Source organism: Rhea americana, unplaced genomic scaffold (assembly GCF_003343005.1).
Source record: "Rhea americana isolate MKP2758 unplaced genomic scaffold, rheAme1 scaffold_6, whole genome shotgun sequence".
NCBI classification, from domain to species: domain Eukaryota; kingdom Metazoa; phylum Chordata; class Aves; order Rheiformes; family Rheidae; genus Rhea; species Rhea americana.
The window spans coordinates 1,199,455-1,222,258 of NW_028186756.1; the positions used below are offsets into that span (position 1 = coordinate 1,199,455).

The following is a 22,804-nucleotide window of genomic DNA, read 5'->3' on the forward strand; positions in this document are numbered from 1 at the left end:
GAAAATCCATTTCTTGGAGTATGACTGTTCTGAAGAGCACTGGAACATGATCAAGGCAGGGCCTGAATACACCATTCTGCCTGAAAACAGTCTTTTAGGCATGACATGCAACACAGGTTAAATACTCTCAGGTTCATGGCCAGGTTTTGTTCTCTGCTAAGCTTACTGCAGTCCTGACTGCACTGTTGTAAATGCCCTACCTTCCTACATTAAAGACTGCTCAAGCACATTTGTAGGAACAGCCCTTATAGTTGCAATTCAGCATAGACAAAATGTTTCTTTTAAGTCAAATATAGGATACCATAAAATTGAGACTTGAAAAAACTGACCTACATGTACTTACAAGCAGTCTCTATTAATATTTCTAAAGAAAAGCACAAAACCTAATTTCATTGTTTCAGAAGAAGATTTTTTTCTGAACTTTTTTTTTTTAATAGATAATAAACTCTATTAAAAGCTCAGCTTTTCTGATGACATTTTCTTACTGATTCATGAAGGTTAACTATGGGGCCAAACATAGGTATTTTGTGGTCAGAGAAGTTAAGAGTCTGACAGCTGTGAATGACCAAGTGGTGAATACAACCACTGCATCCTTTCAAGACAGATTTCAGAAGAAATTCAGAGTAACTTCAGAAGGAATTCTGAAGTGATGTACCAACACATTTATACTTGCAGTGACAGTTCCAACAGAATAACGCTTAGACACACTAGGTGGCTAAAAAAACTTTAAAAGAAACTGCAGCCCTCCACCAATTACCCACTGTGTTTAAGATGTGTGTACCGGAGAAAGATCAAGAGGGAAAAGACAAGAAATTCCAGCTCAGTGGAATGCAGAATTACCTGGGAATCCAGGAAGTCCTGGCTCTCCTTTAGCACCTGGATTGCCTGGCAATCCAGGCAAACCAGGATTTCCAGCTATACCTTTACTGCCTGGACTGCCTGGGTATCCAGGCAAACCAAGATCACCCTAGAAAACATTAAGTAGAAACAAGAACCAAGTCATTTTAATAAAAGTAGTCCTTCCTGTATATTTCTATTTTACAATCACAACAAGGTCATCATTATATTCTGCACATTCTCCTTATATCCAGTTAACACTATCTCACACAGTAATAAAGATTACTTGAAAATGGCCATTGTAAAGATTTTAACAGGAGCTCCTACAATTTGTACATAAAGTGTCCCTTACACCTTTYCCCCAAAGTTGGCCTAAATTAAAGAACTGTGTTCCCTAGATACTCTGTACATCTTGAAAAAGACAAGTTTTTGTGAATGACAGAAGGAAGGATGTTTGTAAACTTTGATGCAAATGTTTTATAGAGAGTTTAAAATTTAAGCCCAAGTAATCATGATATATCAGTTCCTTAGTAATTTATTCTTAAATGYATATTGTTATTTTCAAAATTTACTGCCTCATAAAACATTGGAACAAAGATATTCATCTTATAACTCCCTACCAACTATGGAAATGTCAGCAGGTGTCAGCACAGACCAGACCACTAACTGAACACAACCTAGAATGCAGGTAAMAATCTTCCGCTCTAACCAGATGAAATTGTATATAAATACTTTCACCTTGAAAATTAGAATTTATGCATACATACATATATTTATAAATTATGCATATATATGTATATAAAAATTATAGTTAAAAAAATCAACATGAGCTCTCCTTTCCTCATGTGATTGTTTCATTGAAGAATTTTGTAAATGTACCTTTGATCCAGGGGGACCAGGAATACCAATGTCTGAAAGACCAGGGTCACCTTTCTCGCCCTTCAATCCAGGAAATCCAGGTGGCCCAGGCTGACCTGGACGTCCTCCTATTCCTTGGCTGCCTTTAATCCCTGGGGGACCTGTCCAAAACAAAAAATACGAGTTATATAGATATAAATAAGTCTTCTGCAGTTGTTCACAGAAGTCACTCAAATTACACAAACTCAACTAGAAAGAACTAATGAACAGAGTACTTGGTTTTGAACATCTAATGTGCTTTTATTTTTAAAAACAAACTAAAATAAACAATTATCTAAACTCACTCATGTTTGTTTCACAATATTTCTAAGCTTTCTTTTTAATTTTGTAATTTTAAAAAGTCCAAATATTCTTGCCAGTAATTAGGCACAATTTAGTAATAAAAACCTCAGAAATCGGTAGTTTCATTTCAACAATCTTTCTAAATAACTGAATTCACTGTCTGCTTCTCCTTGTATGCTTGAATCTGATGTCTTTCTTTTGACAGCCGAGTTTACAGAACCATCTTGCTTCTGAAGTATTTCAAGAAGAAAACCGGAAACACCAGAAAAAGAGAAAAATTACGAAAAAGCAGATCATTCTACTTCTACATCTGTAAGTACTTAAAAATAATGTGTATTTACAATATATTTACTGTCTGAATTTTCTGTTTTAATGGGTATTTCCAATTTCTTCTGTACTATTTCAACAAATCCGTGTATAGGGCTTTACACGTCCTTCATGTATCCTATAAATACATTCTTAGATATTGCATACAAGCAGATTCACCTTTGCATTATATGGGAAGTACTGTCAAAATTAAATAAAATATTAGCACAATAGCTAACCTGGAAGGCCCATCTCGCCCATAGCACCTTTTAACCCTGGAGGTCCTGTTGGTCCTGGCGGCCCAGGAAGTCCTGTGTCTCCCTTGATGCCTAGAAAAGTTGTGTGTTTAGTTGATTAATGAATAATTAAAAGTTTCTGATATTCATGCATTCTCATATGAATATGGTCATCACCTAATTACAAAGGGTAAGTATTTGGAATTGCTCTGGGCCTCAGATTGCTCCAGCCTACTTTCTCCTCATTTGAACTGAAATAGTTTTAAACTTGTTTGTTCTGAGCTAAGGTTTATTAGGACATCATCTTTGTTCTTGAGATTAGTCTAATGAAATGGGTCAAATCTCAGAGTATGATTTAGAAACCATCTGAAGTAAACTAGTAGCAGCGTGACTCAGTCTCTCATGAATTGTTCTGCAGAATGAGAATGTTATCTCTTCYCTATCTGCAATAGTTATTCAGTAGCTTCTGTTAAGGAATTAAATGTGACCTATAATGCTCAAACTAGTTTGAGTCCTGGAAGGTTAAGAAAATTCCCAAAGCCCAACAAGATATCTGGAGCAAGTCCTACATCCTCGTATTACTGGCAGAAAAACAGTGAGCAAAGTGTCAAGATTTCAGATGATTTCAGAGCTGTAGGAAGAAGTACTGTGAAACTTTTTTTTTTAATTAATCCCTGAAATTCTTGAAAGCAAAGCTGTAAACTGTTACATCCAGCTAGCCTTCACAATATCTATCTTCTTCMTCTATCTTCTGCCCTATGCAAAGTAATATAATATAAGAAATAAGCATACAAAACAGGCAAGTCTTGTTGCTTATCCAAGCAGCAAGCACTTTTCCAGTCATCCCAAAGGCAATCCCAATCTTCGGARGAATCTATAACTCAAAACTGCTTTTGGGTCTGTTAGGAGGAAAGAGCTCGAGGCATGCTGTTTGGATAACGATTTAAAATTTCCCAGAGCTGTGCTGCATCTTTAAATGTAAATCCTTAGCCCTTGCTTAGGCATATCTATATCCAAACCCCAACCCCTCAGTATCAAAATGCATACAAGCTTTCACATTATCAAAACTGTCCATTTAACACCTTGCTTGTTTACCTGGCAATCCTGGGGGACCTGGTGGGCCACTAAGTCCTGGTGGGCCAGGGTCACCTGGGAGACCTTGAAAACCTTTCTGTCCTGATAAGCCAGGAATACCTTTAAGGCAAAATATAATTTTATCATTATTACTACTATTAAAAAAAACCCCATATATTAAATGATTAGATGTATACATATGTGAATCAAATTCCAGAGATTTTTCTTCAGTAATTAGCTTAGCCAAGAGGAAGTATCACAGAACACAAAATATTGCTTCTGGAAAGTTTCAAATCCTACAGAACAGGGGCAATATACTGTAAATAAAGGAAATAGCTTTATGACTAATGCTAGTATACTTCACCCAGAAGGGACTGTCTCTCAGTGATGAGCAGAGTTCATGCTAACCCCTGTATTGTCTTTTAGATTATTTATATACACATATTCAATTTTCTTGCTGCACAGGAAGCACTTTGGGACTGAGACATTTTAAAAAACTGCTAAAATACCTGCATTACTTTTTACAAAAAGTAACGGTTACTATTGGTTATTATCCTGTACATTACTTTGTGCTGTCCTGCAGGCACAGGTAAATCTGCCCTCCACAGCTCTGATTTAATAGAGAAAAAAGGAAGTGCTAAGTGACATAAAAATCTTACTTAGGCTTCATAGAAATCAACACAGTAGCTAAGTAAGCACAAAATCAGCTGGGCCAACATTAGTGAAGGACATTCAGGTTCTCTCTAGGGTAGAATATTTTTACTCTTCTCAAGACTAAACAAGAGTTTAAAGAAGACCTCTGAATTTTTACACCTTAATGTAAAGGGGAAAAAAAAAATCAAGGAGAGGGAGCAGACTTGAGTGAGCTGAGAGAACCTTCCAGACTTCCAACTTCCTGAGTAGAAACACACATGAGAAGAGACTCTTTGCAAAGCCAGAGATGACACTAGCTCAGCTGAGGGTAGTTTGAGGAGACACCCAAAAGAGAAATCCAGAGGCAATGCATGAGCAGGTGACCTGTGCAATTCCATCCCACATGCAAAAGGCCTGGGATACGGCAGGAATGCAGGCAGCACAGCAGCCATGACAACCATCTCTCGTCGTAACACCTAGAAGACTGAACCTTAATCCTGGTGAGAACATCTTAGTGCTACTATAATGTATGCCATATAATAGTAGCATATTTGAACRAGGACTTTGCAAACTATGTACACACAGTAACTGGATCATTTTTTTAAAAAAAAGCCTAAAATAAAATAAGAGAATCTTGCTCTCTATTCTGTATTTATTTCTTCTGTAAGAAAGAATGAACTATAATAGATTCAGTCGGAGGTCATTATTATGTATAGAAGACAAATCCCACCCTACAGCCATATGAAGAGTCCTGTACCTGGAACACCTGGTTCGCCTTTTTCTCCTTTTGCTCCCAGCTGTTTTGGATCAACTTTCCCAGGTGGGCCTGGCAGGCCTGCTTCACCTTTGACGCCTTTCTGTCCTACTGGTCCAGGAGGTCCAGGCTGACCAGGTAATCCATTATTGCCTACAGCAGGTATGGACAACAAAAGAGAAAAATATAATCCTAAAGGCAGGCTAATATAATTCTGATGCTTTTCGTTACATAGGGAGGTTATGATTTACTCATGAAGGTGGAATTTACTGACTGAGCAGTCAGTTTATGCAAGGTCCTCCATAGCATGTTAAGCTCTGGAGTAAAGCTGAGCAAAGGGACTGCACAGGAACATCTGTATGATGCAAGAAGGAATCTGGTCAGCCCAGCTCAGAGGAAACAGCTGTCTGTCTGGCCCACATTGAATGAACTCCAAGAACCCTACCATACTGTGCCACTGTCATGGAAGAGTTGCAATGGCTATAGCAGCTTTGGATTCACGGCTTCCTTTTTACAGGGAGATGAGGGTTCTTTCCTACCAAACCCTTTCAAAATTTATCTCCAGTGAAAGATTTGAAAGAATGTAGAGAGAACACWTTTCTTGGTGATACATATAGAGCTCATCTGGATGACTTCACAACCCAAAGCTACTGATCTTTTTCTGTTTGAAGCAGACCTAACAACATACTACAGAAATAYGGCCCTATTTCACTGCCATCAATCCAGAGGTCACATTTTTAAAATAGCTAACGTTTCAATACATCCTTAAAAAAAAATCAGTGAAGACACTATGACTTGAAACTGCAAAGCACTTCTAAACATCAGCACAGTCAAGAAGATGACACAAGCTTTTCCCCAGTAATAAAATTCTAGATGTTACTATTATGAAGCCTCTTTCCATACAGGATACAGAAACCAGCCTTCTGCATTCTGTTTAAGAGAAKATTAAAGAAAGATTACCTTTCAAGCCAGGAAGGCCATTTCTTCCAGGAGCTCCTGGAGGCCCTGGAGGACCAGGGGCTCCCATGACACCCATCTCGCCTTTGGCACCTAAATACATTGAATCACCAGCGTCAGTCTGAACAAAACCCTGAAGCCTGTCAATACTTAAGTTGTACCTCCCTGCACCTCTATAGTATTATTAATGAGCACTTACATACAGAGCCTGACAGATGCTTTAAGGTATTTACAAGTATTAAGTTCTTCTACAGATCTAGACCAGATGGAACTACATCTGAGGTTGGTGCCAGCTTTTTCATAAGTCTTGAGAAGAGAATTTGCATTGCATTGCATTGTTTTTGTTTGTCTGTTTGTTTTCAGTAGGAAGCTTATTTAGACCTGAAACATACTTGTTTTACAGCAAACTTATATTTATTGAAAACCAAAAGGACAATACAAATACACTACTTACAGAAACTTCTGTATTGCCTCATCTATGCAGAGAGAGAGATTCTCAAAATTAAATTTAGAGATTTCTTTTGTAGAGGGAGAAACAGATTGTCTTAACTGAATACTCTGACACAGAATAAGAGAATTAATGTTTAAGACTATGAGCTGGATCAGATTGATAGTATTGGCAATCACCTTCATAAAAATAATTCTATTTCTAAATTGTAACAGTGACTAGAAAAAATGTATCAAAAATAAACTAGAAAAATATTGCAAAGATCATCCAAGTTGTCTGAAATTTATGAAGCAAGRTAACGCAGAGAATATTTGTATCAGAGTAATGGGGAAGAGTAGAGAGGTGACAAGGATTTTAATGTAACAAATTTTGTTACAGTTAAAAAAAAGTAAGCATGAAAAGTTACATGTATCRAACTTTAAATGGATAGGATAAAGAGTGAAGCTCATTATGCTGGCATGCCCAAGGATAAAGAACACCCACCTGTAATTACAGTTCACCTTTTGTCCATAGGTAACAAATGTGAACTTACCTGGAAACCCAGGTATTCCATCCCGGCCTGGTGGTCCAGGCGAACCCTGCGGCCCTGGGAGGCCAGGTGGTCCTGGATATCCTGGAGTTCCTTGGTCACCTGGAGGACCAGGAACGTCGAAGCCTGGAGGACCTGGATCCCCTTTCTCTCCTGGAATGCCCTGCAACCCTAGACAACGTTGTTAAAACACAATCCTTTAGCAAAAAGTAAGGCAASACTGGGGTTTGTGCATCTCTAGGCATGGTATTGTTGGAACAGCTAAATTTTATCTACAGCACATTCCTAGTACTGGCGGAAAGTCTGCAATTCTTCTAAAGCCATGTATGGCTTCCCAAGAGTTAAAGGCTGTATTTTCCTAAAAAGAAACACTATTGAAATTTTATCAAGTTGCAGCAAATGCAATTTAATAAATTATCAAAAGGAAAAGAACAACTTCTCTTTTCAACAACCATCTAAGTCTGATTAATAAACCAAAAAACATCAGGATTTATTAGATCAGTTTGTATTTTATCATTAAGTACAGTGATTTTCACAAGTACATTTCCATTAATGATTCCATTTTACTATTTGGTAACTGATAATGTCAGGCTAAGTATTTTTCAACAATAAACAAAATTTTGCATTGCATTAAATTCCTCTGAATGAAAAATATGAATTATCAAAACCTGCTCAATATTCTTTAATGTTAAAGACACTGAGCCCAAGGCACTGCTCAAGCAAGCACACAGCTCCTTTGCCTTCAGTGCACAATATCACAGTGTATCAGTGATGATGTTTACTCTTGAAATGCAGCTGACTAAAAGATCATTCTTAAATTTGAAGTTAAGAAAAGTCTTTGGTAAAGAAACCACAGTACCTGGGGAACCTGAGGTTCAAAAGCCAACGAGTTAGAGTTCATCAGGAAGTTGAGACAGGTAGCAGTAAGGAGTTGTAATAGTCGTTAAGTTAGGAAACAAAATAAAGCACATACAGATTAGAACAAAAAAAAGTCTACCCTACAGATACTGAAAACAGATCTAAGTACAAGGAATACAATACTAATGCAGTTAAGAGAAACCAGACTGTAAGGAAACTTGGAAATCTTTTTCCAAATGCAGCCACCATTGTATGCAGAAACAAGAAATCAAGTGAAATATTTTCAAATACTATGATATAATCTCTTTTTATACTATGATACTATGATATAATCTCTTTTTAAAAATTATTCCTCTCTTATCTAGTCATCTCTTTGCAACTGAGGAATAGACTCTTTTTCTAAACCATCTCTTACACAAAACTTTAACTACCAGATACAGGCTTGGATGCCTTTTAAACACCAGAGCACACCCTACCAGTTAACTTCTTGTTGATCTGAATTACCTTACTGTAAATGTGTTCAGGCAGGGATTTTTAAAAGATGCTTCTATTTTATAACACAAAAATATAATTAAATATATATTTTTTATTTCTTCTATTTCTATTGCATGAATTTACACCCTTAAATTTGCAGAGATGGTATACTGCATGTTACATGCTCTAGTGTAGTCTCTCTATTGAGATAACACACTTAAAATCCCATGAATAACTATAAGACGTTATTACACTGTAACAGATGGCAACCCCTACTCTTGACTGCAGAAATACGTTTAACAGTGATATCAGGATTTGCTGTTTGCATGCTAAAAAGGTAGATAATATTTTCCTGACTTTGTAGGCTGTAGGCTTCCAGTTGTGAATATTAAGCATGCTTCTCTTCAGCAATTGCTTACCATTGCATTAAACTATGGTGTCATATGCATGAAACTCCTTACTTTGTAGAGAAAGAACAATAAAGAGGATGGATAGGCACTGTACATACTCTGTATGTAAGGGGCCCCTATCAGAAAGGGGAACAAAATGGGACAATCAGACATAACCTAGTAATAGGATAAACTCTGTCAACATCTAGAATAGCTAGTAAAGATACTTTTCTAATAGAAATTCACATTATTTCCTTTCTGAATCTTAAAACTCTGTATCATACTTAACAGTATTACAGACAACCCAATCAATTCTAGAGTAATTTGATACATATTTCAAAGAAGAATGATGTTGAGGTGCTGCAAACAATTGGAAGAAATGGTGGTGCAAAGAAAAGAAAATCTGAACAGGGAAACGCTTTCAAGAATTTGCCTGATTACCTGAAAAACAAAGCTCCAGAAATGTTACTCTACTTGCATAAAGGAATAGAATCAAAACATACTGGTAAGACAAAAAAATAGGGCATGGGTTATGGAAGCATTAGACATTGCACAAACCAGACAACTAGCAATGCCAAGAGAAATGACGTGGACTTCTCCAGTGGGAGCTTCAACCATGCACTAGATGTCAGAGCCATCATGCAGTTAGTAGCCATGATAATTAGTCAGCATAGACATGAAGCGCAAAATAATAATCATTTCAATCCACTGACACTAGTAATATTTTTGCATTTCTCAAAATAGATATTTTGCAGAATAAATCACTGATCACATGAAATCAAATTCTGGCCAACACCTGAAGAAATGTTACAGAAAGACAAAAAAAGAACATGGATTGAATGAAACGTTCAAACCCTATACTAAAATTCTCTCCCTCCAGCAAACAAACCTGAGTTTGCTTTCTGGTTTGGTTCAGTCTCAAATACAACTTTAAATTCAGGACAGTATAGCAAGCACAGTCAGTTAGGCAGTGAGCCCACCTGCTGGCTAAGGGAACCTGGGCACGCATTGTTCACACCACTTATGCCCCTAGCTCTTAACACTGAGAACATGCAAGACTTGCTGTTGGTGGTACCACATATTCTCCACTGAAAAACTAGTGGGGGAAAAAAAAATACTTAAACATGACCTACAATAAGTACCTACGTAGAATGCTAAGCACCCTGGGCCTCCTTACTCAAGCACTTGCCTAGCTTTAAGTTAAGCACTTTGCTGGATATCAGCTCACATTTCATAAAGATCTGAGCAAGATCAGCCAACCTGTGACTCATGCTTTCACAGCTGGCCATCAGTTTTCCAGCATGCATTGTGTGCAACGCCAGCCCCAGTGCTGGCACACAGAAACACACACAGGAAGTGTAGGTCACAGACATGCGATGTGAAGAGTCTTACAGGCATGGCAAGAAACAGGTGGGTTTTGAAATGTTTCAGCTGTAGGCATGCTCACATCCACAGAGAACGTTCTGACTGTGGTAATGGCCACGCATTTGCAATGTCAGGAGTTGGTGCGCAACAAGCCCATTCACTGAGTGTAGGGAAAAAGAAATTTTCCTAAGCAAGCTTTGTGAACAGAATGGTGCACATACATGCACATGTACCCTTTGTGCACAGAGATGGAACAAGTTCCTATCTTCATCCGTCAGCAGTCATTTTAAATAAAAGACAATCAAACTCCATTTCAAGACATATTCCTAATTATCCCAATGCTTAGATCCCACTTTGTTTATCTACTTTAAACCTATCAGGTCTCACAAAATTCCTGTGTTTGCTGGAATCAAGAACCCCAGAACTCAGGACTTTTTGTAGGGGGAATTCTAAAGCTCTTTTCCAGGTGTGATTATAGCAAGATGAATTTGTATGACGTCTTCTATTGAGAAGTTCTCATCGACACAGTCAGTGCTTGGAGAGTATTTTCTCCTCGACAAAATAATGAACCAGTTAGCCTGGAATATTCTTGTTTTCCTCCCTTTCTCCTTAACTGAGTTAAATTGTGCTTCAGTTTCCACTGAAAATAATAAAAAAGTGCCTACCAATGTCTATGCTGAGGGTTGGACTAGATGATCTCCAGAGGTCCCTTCCAACCTTACCATTCTATGATTCTACGAATGTCAGGGAAYCTGAATTACTCCCATAAATGTGTACTTGCCACGTAAGTAGAGAGAGGACCACTAGCACTGTATAGGAGTTTGGCTACTCRTTTTCCAAACCCAGTAATGAAATTTCTAGTTATTTAAAAATACTTCTCATCCAGTGAATTTGGAATACAGAGTTTGGTAAGCCAGAAAACAACTTTGGAACTTAAAAATATCCTGCTGTTTGAAAGCAGTGTGACAGTGTACTTAATGTTTCTTTCCAAAGACTGCACAGTACACACAGCAAAAGGCAACTGAGGCAACTTGCCTCCTCTTCTGTATCCCTAAAACCTCTGCAGTGACATTGTCCCTTTTTGTCTTGTCCTAAATAGTACTGTAATAAATGTACCCTCCTATAGGTTTTGTAACTACAGTACTTCCTAGAATATCACAGAAATCACAGAATCAGTAAGGTTGGAGGGGACCTCTGGAGATCATCTAGTCCAACCTCCCAAAGATTTCCTGGTGCTGCTTCCACTGGGCCTTGAACCCAGGACCTTCAGCATGTAAAGCACTACACTATCCTTCCCCGCCCCCAATACCTGCTTAGGCAGTAAGACTCCAAGTTCTCTCCCACAGCAGACTTAAACGCTTAAGATCTCTCTAACTTGTGTAAAAGACAGAGCTGAATGAAATTCCACTTCTGACTTCAGTAACAAACATCATGTCGAATCTGCACAACTTTGTACTGGCAAGACAGTCAAGCCAACAGACAAAGTCTCTGTCCTTCCTTGCCTATGTGTTCACTGGGATCTTCCACGTCCCATCTATTGCTTGGTGTATGCCAGAAATAACTGAAGGGTACAGGTCATGTGAGTTTTACCTGGTGGGCCAACAGGTCCTGGAGGTCCAGGAGGTCCAGGTGGACCTTGGCCACCAATACCAGGGATGCCTGGTGGTCCTGGAAGTCCTGGTGGTCCGCTTGGTCCAGGGTCACCTAAAAGAACATTCTTGTTTAGTTCAACAGTAAACTCAGCTCATAGATACTTGCTTTCAGAAGGAGAGTGGTGCCTTCATATCTTACTTGAAATCTGATCCTATATAACCAAATATATAATTGACACAGGAAAAAAAAATAAAAACACACTTCAAGAAGCTATTTCTGAAAGAAAAGCCAAAGATTTGCTCTCATCTTCATGGAATGCATGCAGTTTACATTTCCAGACTACAAAGAGACATTCTTGCATCATAATCCATGTCTAACCCAACAGAAGCTATCCAGCAAAYCAGGCATACACTGCAGTATAATACAGGCAACGATTAATAGTAGTGATTTGTGAACTGCTAACACTCTGCATGTAGAAATAGAGTGCAAGAAAATGGCAGTTCTCCCCTCATTTTACATCTATWTTAATATAGATTTATCTCTAGATGACACTTTTACATATTGACCCACAAAATTCCTATTTATTCCCTTGCTTGCCTTTTGAGAACACAAACTTCCATTTATGCAAAGTCTATACTTTGGAAAAAGGGACCCTGATGTAATTGCTCCAAAATCAGCACGGCTTATACTGCACTGCCATATAACTCCTGGCATGGCTGCAGTGTTTATAGAGTTCAATAGAGAACAGAAAAGGCTCTCCGTACCTTTGGGCCCTGGAGTTCCATCAAAACCTGCTCGTCCTGGGAGACCAGGGTTTCCTGGGAAGCCAGTATCACCTTTGGGCCCTTGAACTCCTTTTAAGCCTGGTGGTCCTGGGGCTCCAGGAGGTCCTGGAACTCCAAATCCACGATCCCCCTGTAGCAATAAAATTTAAAAAAGAAGGTTCCAAGTTTATGCTCTCTTGAAAATGTTAAAGTACAGAAGAAAAAATTCCCACTGTCTTAGAGTTAAATTTCTGTTTTCCTACCCTTGGTCAAACCTCAGATAGAGAATGTGACTTTCTTACCATCAAAAGCTGATCTGAAGAGGCAAAATCCTCCCCACCAACTTCCCACTTATGCAATGGAACCTCCAAGAAAGTGAAGATTTACAGTAAACAAGAAAACACTGACCTTCTGTCCTGGGAAACCAGGTGGTCCAGGAGGTCCATCTAGACCAGGGCGACCTGGAGCACCCGGAGCTCCGGGAGGGCCTGGAGTACCTGGGAAACCTACACATGACATGGAAGTTAGGGCAGCAGAGGACAGAACACTAGAGAGCATTAGAACAACTCTTCCAAAAATTCTTAGACCATGAAAAGTAATCTCTGGAAAAAGGTGCTGTGATAGCTCAAGCATACTTGAGGAGTACTATTTTGGCTGAATATGCAGTCTTTGCCATGGAGGACATTTGTGACTCCTCTCAGAAGGGGGCACACCCCATGCTGTGTTCATGACAATTACAAACAGTTCACACTAGAAATATTAAAATCTTGTGACAGCATATGGAGATCACTTATTGACAATGAGTCAAGCCCAAACTTCCATCATTTTCCAAAGGTTTTCCAACATCCTTTTCTGTCCGAGGTTTATTGAGAAATGTAAGCTACCATGAAGGAACAGTATGGTGGACAAAGAAATAAGCTCAGCAGAGTTTTTTCCTGATACTTCGAACAGAATATAAAGACGGAAATATAAATATATTATAATAATATAATATGAAGATTTTTTTAAAAGATTCTGTTAAAGATGTAAGTTAATTGACTAGAACCAAGCGAAGAGGTACAACTCTCAAAATGTCCCCACTTTTAGCCAATATTTGGCTGCAAATATACCTTTTGGGCCTGGTGGACCTGGAAGTCCAATGCCAGGAATACCTGGCTCTCCTTTCACGCCTGGAATGCCTGGCAGGCCACGCTGACCTGGCTGACCAGGCTCTCCTGTACAAAGAAGAAAATCAGTGTAATTATCAAGAGTCAGTCAGAAAGAAAGGCTCTAGCAAATCCCCAGACATCTCATTGCAGCTTTACCTGGAAGACCTGGGTCACCATTTCTGCCTGAAGGACCAGGGGGGCCAGGTACTCCTGGTTCTGTAATAGTCTGACCAGGTTCACCTTTTGGACCTGAGACCAAAGATAGGAAATATGCATCATTCTGTCAGAGTTTCTTTTCTCTCTTTCTTTTCCGAGCAGAAAGAAAAGATACTAGCCACATTCTAAGCTTACAAAGAACTTAACACCAGTAAGACTTTATCTAGTAGGCTTTACCCCCCCTCTGAAACCTGTACGGTATTTATTAGCTCAGAGTCATTGCTTATGTTAAGACAGTTTTCTTGAAGTCATTTTTTAGCTTCCTCCTAGGTCCTATCATGTGAACAGCATGTTTCATAGCTGACAGGAGTAGAACTTCATCATAATCCGTGTAGTTGACAATAAAGTGTTCAACTTCAAAGCAAATTTGTTCAAAGCAAATTTTTCTTTTGAAGGAAGGACATAACAGTGCAGTCACACTGCCAACCATTAAGCTTAAGCCAAATGGTAGTTGCAATGTGTTTCCACTACAGTCAGTCAAGGAGAAATGTCTCCAGAGGTTAGGACAGAAGGATGAGTAAAGTGCTTACAGTTGACATACAAATTCTGCTCACTTTGTGATTCTGTGGTAACTTTCAGTAAGGGAGCTTATAAATGCAAGGTCTTTTACTGTTTTTGAGTAAAGCTTAAAAGCCAGCTACCAGCYTTCCTGAGCCAAATGGATACAACTTGGTTGTAAAGCTTTTGTTCAAGGGATTAACTCACCAGGAACTCCGGGAGGTCCTGGACGACCTGATACACCTTGGATGCCCTTTTCACCAGGTGAACCTTGTGGACCAAAACCAGGAGGTCCAGGAAGTCCTTTGTCTCCAGGAAGACCTGGTATTCCTGGGTCACCTGGAATTCCCATTTCTCCTTTGAATGCAACACTTCCCTGAAGAGGAGGAAGAGCAGGATGGGAAAGAAAAGCATGTATTTTCCGGGAAAGGAGTAAAGTGTTTCACTGTTTCTGTTTTGAAACTCTCTGGTAGTTTCCATCCTTCTAACTCCCAAGGCCATTACATTACCAACATCTTACCAACATGCTAGAGATAATGTCCAAATCTGGCTACTTAATTCTCTGCGCTACACAGGTGAACAGCAGAAGGGTCTATCTGTTGCTGCCCAAGAAAAGTCTCTCAGCTTATTTTTAGAGAGGCACTGACAGATTGTAGAGACTACCCTGTCTATCATTACTAGATTGGCATCTACTGGAGACAATTATTTCATTACTCACATTCAGAGAAAAGTGCATTGGCCAGTCCTCCTATCTGCATTATTCCAAACGCATCCAGGACTTCCCAAAACATCTGTCCAAACAAAGACAGCATAAAATGCAACTCACAGGTTCCCCCTTAGGGCCAGGCAGACCTGGCAGTCCATCTCGTCCAGGAGTGCCATCTATGCCAGGAAGACCTGGAGGTCCTGGGAAGCCAGGATCTCCCTTGTCACCTTTCATTCTTGGAGAAGTCAGGACATCCCCTGGGTCTCCTTTAGGACCAGGTCTCCCAGGGGCACCTGGGGGCCCTGGAAATCCCTGAGTGGAGAGAGAAAAACAAAAACAAAAGACAAACTCAATAAGCATTTTATTTTTTTTTTCAATTCCATTCTGAAGTTGGCATAACATACAAATTAGAGGTTGAAAGCAGTTAGAGACAAAAAAGTATTATTAGACTTAGAATTCACATTTACCRAGCACAGATCTACCAAACATACAAGACAAACGAGACACTTCATCTTCCCAGTAGAACATAACAGCACCACTTACTGGTGGTCCTACAAGGCCAGTTAATCCAAGAAGCCCCTTTTCACCTTTTGGTCCAGGAAAACCAGGAGAACCTGAGTAATGCAGAAAAGGAGAAAACAACAGTATGATGCAGTAGAAGCTATAAATGTCAAGCACACCGCAGAGTATAATAGCCAAGTTCTTTTAAAATCAGGCAAGGTTTAGCCCGCCTTTTTTTTGTGTGTGTGTGGGGGGGCGCAGCTTAATTTTATTTGAGCAAAACAGAATTTGTAACTCTAAGTTGAATCAATAATGTCAGAAAGAATGTAACACACTTCAAAAGCTCCAGTTCCTCTATCATTTGAGCAGAAATGAATTTCTCTTTCAGTTAAACCTATAGCAAGCCATTTACCTTCAATAAGCACAATGCTTATAAGATTATCTTTGATCAAAGAATTTCTTTGGAAAACAAATTTTCAAAAACGAACAATTGTTTTGCATGTTTCCAGCCTGTTTCTTCCTGAACACTTCTCAGCTGGGCAAAATGAGACACAAACCTATATATCAGATTTGGTATCGTGTGCATCTGAGTTTGCACACAATACACACTTAGATATGAAATGTTTTTATAAAATATTTTAAGCAAAATAGTGATGATTACAGCTTTACCTGGACTACCTGGAGGTCCTGGAAGTCCTCTCTCCCCAGGAGGACCAGATATTCCAGTTCCTATGCAATTGAAGCATGTGTCTCCTTGATCACCTACAAAAAGTTGCATTAAAAAAAGCATACTTGAGCATTAAGTCTTAGAAAATATTAAAAGAATCCAGCACAACTGTGATTGCTTTCTTGTTTATGATCTATAATATCAAGTCCGAAATGACAATTTTGTGTAGTCTTATGGTATTTTAAATATTAGTAGGCTTCCTCCATGAAGGCCAAACTCATTTTTGATGTTTTTGGTTGCTAGAGATCAGTCAGCCAACAGTCAGATACAAATAGAATTTATTTAGGATAGCAGAATGAAACAAAACTGAAAAAAAAATGCTTTTAATAGTGCAGAATGAAACTGCGGATTTTTTTCTGAGCAAAAGATTTATCTCTGAAAGAAGGTATTTGACACTTCAAACTACAACTTTAGAACAAAATGCACCAGAATCCAAAACTTCAGTTAAACTCCAAGAGGGCAAAATAACTACTGAGACTGTTTTATTAAATACAGCTGACCTGACAATAGGCTAAACATATTTCATTAAAAAAATGAACTGTTTCAAGACATTCAGGAATTCCATTCATGCAGACTTTTCTATGGCGTTCATCACTGTATTAGCTAAACATTTTGTTTGAGTTAATTAATTAAATCTTACAATCTCCATGAGAAAAAAATACTTCTGTTTAAAAGGAGTATAAAGTCAAGTGAGATGCTCAAAGTCATTTAAGATGTCCATGGTTGAGCTAGAAAAAGATGCTCACTTACCCATATCAGCATCCTCATTGCAAGGTCGTCTTTTTGGAAACAAGGATATACATTAAAGATGTCTTTTGGTTAGTGAACAAACAGGCAAACTCCTTCTAGACTGACCAACTCAAATTATGAATCTTACATTTATAATTTCAATGTTGCTTTCCTCTAAATAATGTCAAATTTATCCATGAAGTAAGCATAAAACTTTTTCACATGGAGGTAGTGTCTATCTACCTGGAAGGTACTCATAAACCTGAAGCTCCATTTGACTTTAATCATGGTCTGTGCAAGGCCATCCAAATGGGTTATACTCTCAGACAGTTTGAGAGTCCTGTGCTTTTACACTAGATGAAGGACTATCCTATGTCCAAACAAAACAGATTTCTTATTCAGAAACACATCAAATTTGCACCCAACCTTAATGGGAAGAGACACTGTTTATTCTGTACCTAATGCAAGCTTTAAACTGTTAAACAAGCTTTAACAAGAAAAGAAAAAAACATTTCCATAACATGGCACCTTTTTGGCCTCGCTCCCCCATAAAGCCTGGTTGTCCTGGAATTCCGGGAGGACCTGGTGGCCCCTGCTCACATAACCCTTCACCTAAGTAGAATCAAGAGAGGTTTAATGATCAACACGTGTTAGGCTGACAGCAGCACTGAATACATGTATCCAGTGCAAAAACGTGCTTTTTGGTCTTTCTGTGTGTATTCTAACATCAAGCACAATCACAGATCAAACGCTTTTGTTAATTCGGAGATAGGAATGTATATGGAAACCTACCAGTGTAATTCAGACTCAAAAGAAAGAAAAAAAAATCAGTGATGTTACACAACACTCACAAGCTTCCTTTCACAACCTCAATTATCTCCCACTACTTCCCACAGCTTGTACATTCCCCTCTCTATGATGCTATGTTCTGCCATTTAGCCTCAGATAATAAAAGCACATGCATATGAAGTACCATACGAGGTACTTAAAGATGCCAGTACCACAGTAGGAGACACTAGATTCCTCCCCAAACTGTGTTAGCTCCTCTTTACCACAGCTTTCCAGTTCCCAGTTCCACCTCTGATTCCCCACCTCCCTCCTCTCAAAAAGCAGCTAAGAGTCATCCTCTCAAGTCCCCACCCCCAAGGTAACTGTGTATGATTTACACACTAGAATATAAATGAAGTGAAACTGCAATTCTGTCAAGAATTACCCCCTTTGACTCTTGCAGAATCACCATTCTTAGTAGGGCTCCTTCAAGCAGTTATTAGATCACATTGTTAAAGCTAACTTTACTCGATAAAGCATTGAAGTGGTCATCTCCTGCATTATGTGCATTCATATGAAGTAGGATTTGATATCAACTCAAGAAATAAAAAATCTGAGACAGATTTGCTGGGCCCTGGAGAACTGCTATTAATCTGCCACTAGGCTGAAAGCTCCCTTGAGTCTGACAAGATTCCTTCTCCAACCAGCCAAGCTGAATCTCACAGGTAAGTCACAGTAGGGCTAATTTGAGGCAGAAAGAGGCATGATAACGCCTGGCTACAATTTACACCATCCAACTCCCAGATCCTGTAACAGTTCTGAAGGCTAGGGCTCTCCTACAAAGGTCATGATTTGCAATGGCTTAGAGGAATATATGAATAGCTTGGAATCTTGATTCCCTTTCCACAGGCTTTTGTTGTGATGAATGGCATGTTTAGAGGAAGAATTAAAAAAAGAATGAATAGCTAAACTGTTCAGTGTCTTCTGCTTGCTATCTATGTGACCACCACTTACCAGGAGGAATTGATGGTGCAGGTGGTCCTGGAGGACCTGGTGGTCCCGGGGATCCCCGGGGTCCATCAAGTCCTGGCTGTCCAGGAATGGAAACACCAGGTAAACCTGGCTCTCCTTTCTGTCCTCTCTCACCAGGTAAGCCAGGTGGGCCAGGAGGACCAACAGTTGTGACCCCTAAGATGAGAAAAGCTTAGTTTGTTGAGAACTCAAGGGTTTAAAWAACTTTTTTTGTAGAGGTAACAACAATATTTGATGAACAAAATGCTGCAGATAAGATTGTCTCTTTTAATGTATGCATAAGTATTCCATAACATCTTTGTTACAGATGGTGAATGTTTCATACTGGAATCTAGGAACAGAATACAACTGTGAATACATTTATCTGTGCATAAAAAACAGATAAATCTGCATGCTGACATACACATTTTGACACCCACACATTTTGCATTTTCAAAGATTTTGGTTTGAAAATTTGACCTGACACTCAACAGCTAAAAAAGCAGTTTCTGAAGGAAAGAAATAAAATAGGACTAATGAATGGAAAGATTAATGGGAAAAAGATCATTTAAATGTTGTAACATTTGAGTTATACYGTGCTTTTCTGTACAGATAAATGATAAACATAGGTACCACCACTCATTCCCATTCTATACTCAGAGCATCTCCACTGGCCTTTAATACTGACCAATACACAGCAAAGAACAGATTTGATGGCCAGGGTTCTCATACACAATACTTTCTCCGTATAATGCAGTGGATAATATATGTTACAAATGAGTGAGATGACCTTACCCCTAAGGTCATTAAACTAGGATCTATTTGATAGCCTTGATGATTAGCATCCTCTGCTCACCGTAACAGTAGTRCTGAGTGTTCAGAATTCCTCAGATTACTCCCATAAACTAAGGGCTATCCTTTAAACTCAAAGGTAGATCTAAATAGTTCTGCCTTTGCTTCCTGCTCAGTCCACCTGTCAAACAAACTGCTAAAAGACCACAACACTAAATATTTGCTCAGATGTTTGAATATATTGCTCATTTTAATGCTTGCACTCTTACCTGGAGAACCTGGCAAGCCAGGTGGGCCTGGTCTACCAGAGAATCCACGCTCCCCTTTGGCTCCTGGAAGTCCTGGCAATCCTTTGCTACCTTTTGGTCCCACTGCTGCATCAATGCCTGGTCTTGAAATGACCTATTAATGTTTAATGTTAGTGTTTATGTGAAACTTGTCAATTACTAAGCCAAGAAAATGTCACTGGAAAGGTAAAGAAAGGTGAGAGAAGAAAAGTTCGATGTGTTTTGAACCCAGTCATTGACAGGATGCTTTTCTCATGCCGCTGAATTAGCACTGAAAATTCCCCTGAAGAATAGTCCCAACAGAAAACCAAACCACAGTGTTCTCATGAGATTTGTTAAAAATCCTACAGCACATTGCATTCTTGCTGTATGAAAGGAAACAGCGCTTGTGCAGAACATAAGTTCTGCAACAAATCTTCCCAACACGCCCGTTTCCTGAAAAAGTGAAGTAATATAACTCCAGCATACAGTATATGCATCTTCTACAGAGATTTAAAAACCCTCCACTTTCATCTGACTCCATCAAAATACAAGCAGCAAGAATAGAGGCATCAAATTCTGTTTTATTATAGAGGTGCTAATTCATAGTTACATCATTGATATCAAAGGAGATACTGGGATTAACATTAGAACGACAGGAATTGGGCCATAGTATTTGCTTCAGACCGCTTAGGGGATGAGGTAGTACATAGGCAAATGACACTGAGAGAATGACAACCTTATAGAAGAATTCTTGCTCAGGTCATTTCAATTTCTTGGCAGCAGACTGTGACAACATAAACAATGGCTGAGGATGGGTTTTCCATGGTGCAGTGTCTTTCAGTGTGATTAGAATAGGCTAAATATTAGTTGTTCTCTATAAAAAGACTTCAGTTCAACTGAAAAGGTGACTTGGTGTCGCTTTGCAAGGCAATTCTCTGAATTTTTGAAAATTTTTTTTATGCTGATCCACCAACACCTAGCATAAAACATATGTCCACCAACTTCAGAGAAGCTGCCTCATTTCTCCTGGTCTGAGGTTATAGTCTAGCCTTGTGTTTGTAACCTGGCAAATCCTAGAGCACAGGATCTATCTTGAGAGAAGGGAACAATCATTTGTATTAATGAATATATGAAATCTTTTCTGCTTCTGTCAGTTATTGGTATACACAGAAATGAGACTTACAGTCATCTCAGCATTATGATGAGACAACACTGCTAACAAAATGGTAGAAGTAAAGAAAGCATCAGCAACTTACACTTCCAGGAGGACCAGGGGGACCAATGTCACCTTTTTCACCCTATCAATGAAATTCAAGAGTGTTTTTATACTGCACGCAAGACATTTACTGCAAATATTCCACAGCACTTTAACAKTATAGGCAATGTAGTTACTGCTCAGCCAGAACTGAACTCAGTGATGGCAGATTTTGTAGGTACTGCAGCAATAATGACAAATAATCCTGCATACCTTTTCACCAGCTCTTCCCGGAGCACCATCTACTCCAGGCTCACCAGGTAAACCCTTCAAGAAAATAAAGATAATCACATTCAGATCTTTTCCATATCAGCAAAAAAACCTTTAAGAAGTCTGCTTAGGTGAGAAACACATGAGGTACTCACATCTAGACCAGGCTGACCAGGATCTCCATCTTTGCCAGGCTTTCCCTTCAAAGACATAAAAATGTATTGAAATAAAAATCTTCAGTAGTGAAGAATTCTTGTGGAAATAACGTTACTTCCCATTTTTCAATACACCAGATTTCCTCTAGAACACAACCCTTGTGACAAATACCTCATAGACATGAACCACGTATAATCAACTGAGTTTACTAAACTGAGGATTGAATTTGAAAACCAGAGCACAAAAACTCGACAAGCCTCAAAGAAACTTGTGAGAATACAGCATATAATGACCTCCAGTCAACTAAGTGCTGATTCCTTGCATTTAATGTTTTATTTGTTTTATAATAGAGGTGTTCTTTACTTTCAAAACAGATCCTAACTCTGAAACAGTAGACCACAACATTTAATTAGGAAATAATATAACGCGACCAGTGAAATTAAATACAAACAGAATTTTCTGTGTTTGAATTTTAACTCTCCTTTAAACAGAACACATTTTTTCTGAAGAATAACATCAATAAAATATAAAGTGCAATTCTGTTCAAAGAAGTGACTTCTGAAACCATACCTTCCTGTGGAACAGATTTGTCATTGCTACACTAAAAGTAGTGCAAACTCCATTTTATTCCAGACCATCCAACAGGCAAAACAAATATAAGTGGTTTTGGCATTACAGAAGCAGTATGGATGGGGAACATCGAGTAGAACATCATTAGAATAGTTGATCAAGTTTCACCAGAGTGCCAAGATGAGTTCTTAGTCACTGAGAAGTCAATAATGAGATCACACTGATTTACTAGAGTACAACATGATTTGCAAAACCTTTACTATTAGTGATGGTGTTGATTTCCCAAATAATGAAGCTTGAAGATACCTAGTGAATTTGCAAGACCAGCTGTTTGATGACATATACTAACATTTTTTTTCTGAGTATATCTGACATGGGTTTGAGCTGCACAGAACAATATGGAACTCTAAACATAATTTTAGAGTCATTTAACAGTAAAACTGCACTTCAAATGTGCATCATGTCCAATTTAGAGCAATAAAAAACAAGCAAAAATGTTGGTAAACAAGCTTTTGGTAAAAGGCATCCCTCACACCCACTAAGGATTTTCATCCTTTCAGATCTTTGCAAATTTATGTGGCTCCCAAATACTTTTCAGAGAAAAAAGTTGGAGAATCATCCAACCTTGCTGATTCTACGATTCTATGAATCCAATTCAAAAAAAAACTACATCAGATATAATGAGTTTTGGCTCTGTAAATCTGCATCATTTCTTATACAGAAAAGGCAAATGAAAGCTTGCCTACAAATCTCAGCAACTAAAAAGAGTTTTATTGAGAATCCCAAATGGACTTTTCTTCAATGGTCTGTCTTTCTTTTGTATAGAAATCT

At 38.7% G+C, this 22,804-nt stretch overlaps 1 protein-coding gene across 1 annotated transcript in view; it reads right to left on the reverse strand.

The window, feature by feature from the left end:
* Nucleotides 1-22,804, reverse strand: part of COL4A5 (collagen type IV alpha 5 chain) — a 63,799-nt gene that overhangs the window by 18,892 nt on the left and 22,103 nt on the right. The window contains exons 16-37 of the mRNA XM_085319715.1: nucleotides 21,403-21,447; nucleotides 21,251-21,304; nucleotides 21,039-21,080; nucleotides 19,783-19,915; nucleotides 18,725-18,898; nucleotides 17,471-17,554; nucleotides 16,156-16,248; nucleotides 15,529-15,599; nucleotides 15,106-15,297; nucleotides 14,487-14,655; nucleotides 13,722-13,814; nucleotides 13,527-13,631; nucleotides 12,826-12,923; nucleotides 12,418-12,568; nucleotides 11,651-11,764; nucleotides 6,978-7,145; nucleotides 6,001-6,090; nucleotides 5,044-5,193; nucleotides 3,675-3,773; nucleotides 2,583-2,672; nucleotides 1,717-1,856; nucleotides 841-967 (exon numbers count right to left, since the gene is read on the reverse strand). Coding sequence (XP_085175841.1) covers nucleotides 841-967; nucleotides 1,717-1,856; nucleotides 2,583-2,672; nucleotides 3,675-3,773; nucleotides 5,044-5,193; nucleotides 6,001-6,090; nucleotides 6,978-7,145; nucleotides 11,651-11,764; nucleotides 12,418-12,568; nucleotides 12,826-12,923; nucleotides 13,527-13,631; nucleotides 13,722-13,814; nucleotides 14,487-14,655; nucleotides 15,106-15,297; nucleotides 15,529-15,599; nucleotides 16,156-16,248; nucleotides 17,471-17,554; nucleotides 18,725-18,898; nucleotides 19,783-19,915; nucleotides 21,039-21,080; nucleotides 21,251-21,304; nucleotides 21,403-21,447 — 2,482 coding nt within the window. The remainder of the gene's footprint in view (nucleotides 1-840; nucleotides 968-1,716; nucleotides 1,857-2,582; nucleotides 2,673-3,674; nucleotides 3,774-5,043; nucleotides 5,194-6,000; nucleotides 6,091-6,977; nucleotides 7,146-11,650; nucleotides 11,765-12,417; nucleotides 12,569-12,825; nucleotides 12,924-13,526; nucleotides 13,632-13,721; nucleotides 13,815-14,486; nucleotides 14,656-15,105; nucleotides 15,298-15,528; nucleotides 15,600-16,155; nucleotides 16,249-17,470; nucleotides 17,555-18,724; nucleotides 18,899-19,782; nucleotides 19,916-21,038; nucleotides 21,081-21,250; nucleotides 21,305-21,402; nucleotides 21,448-22,804) is intronic.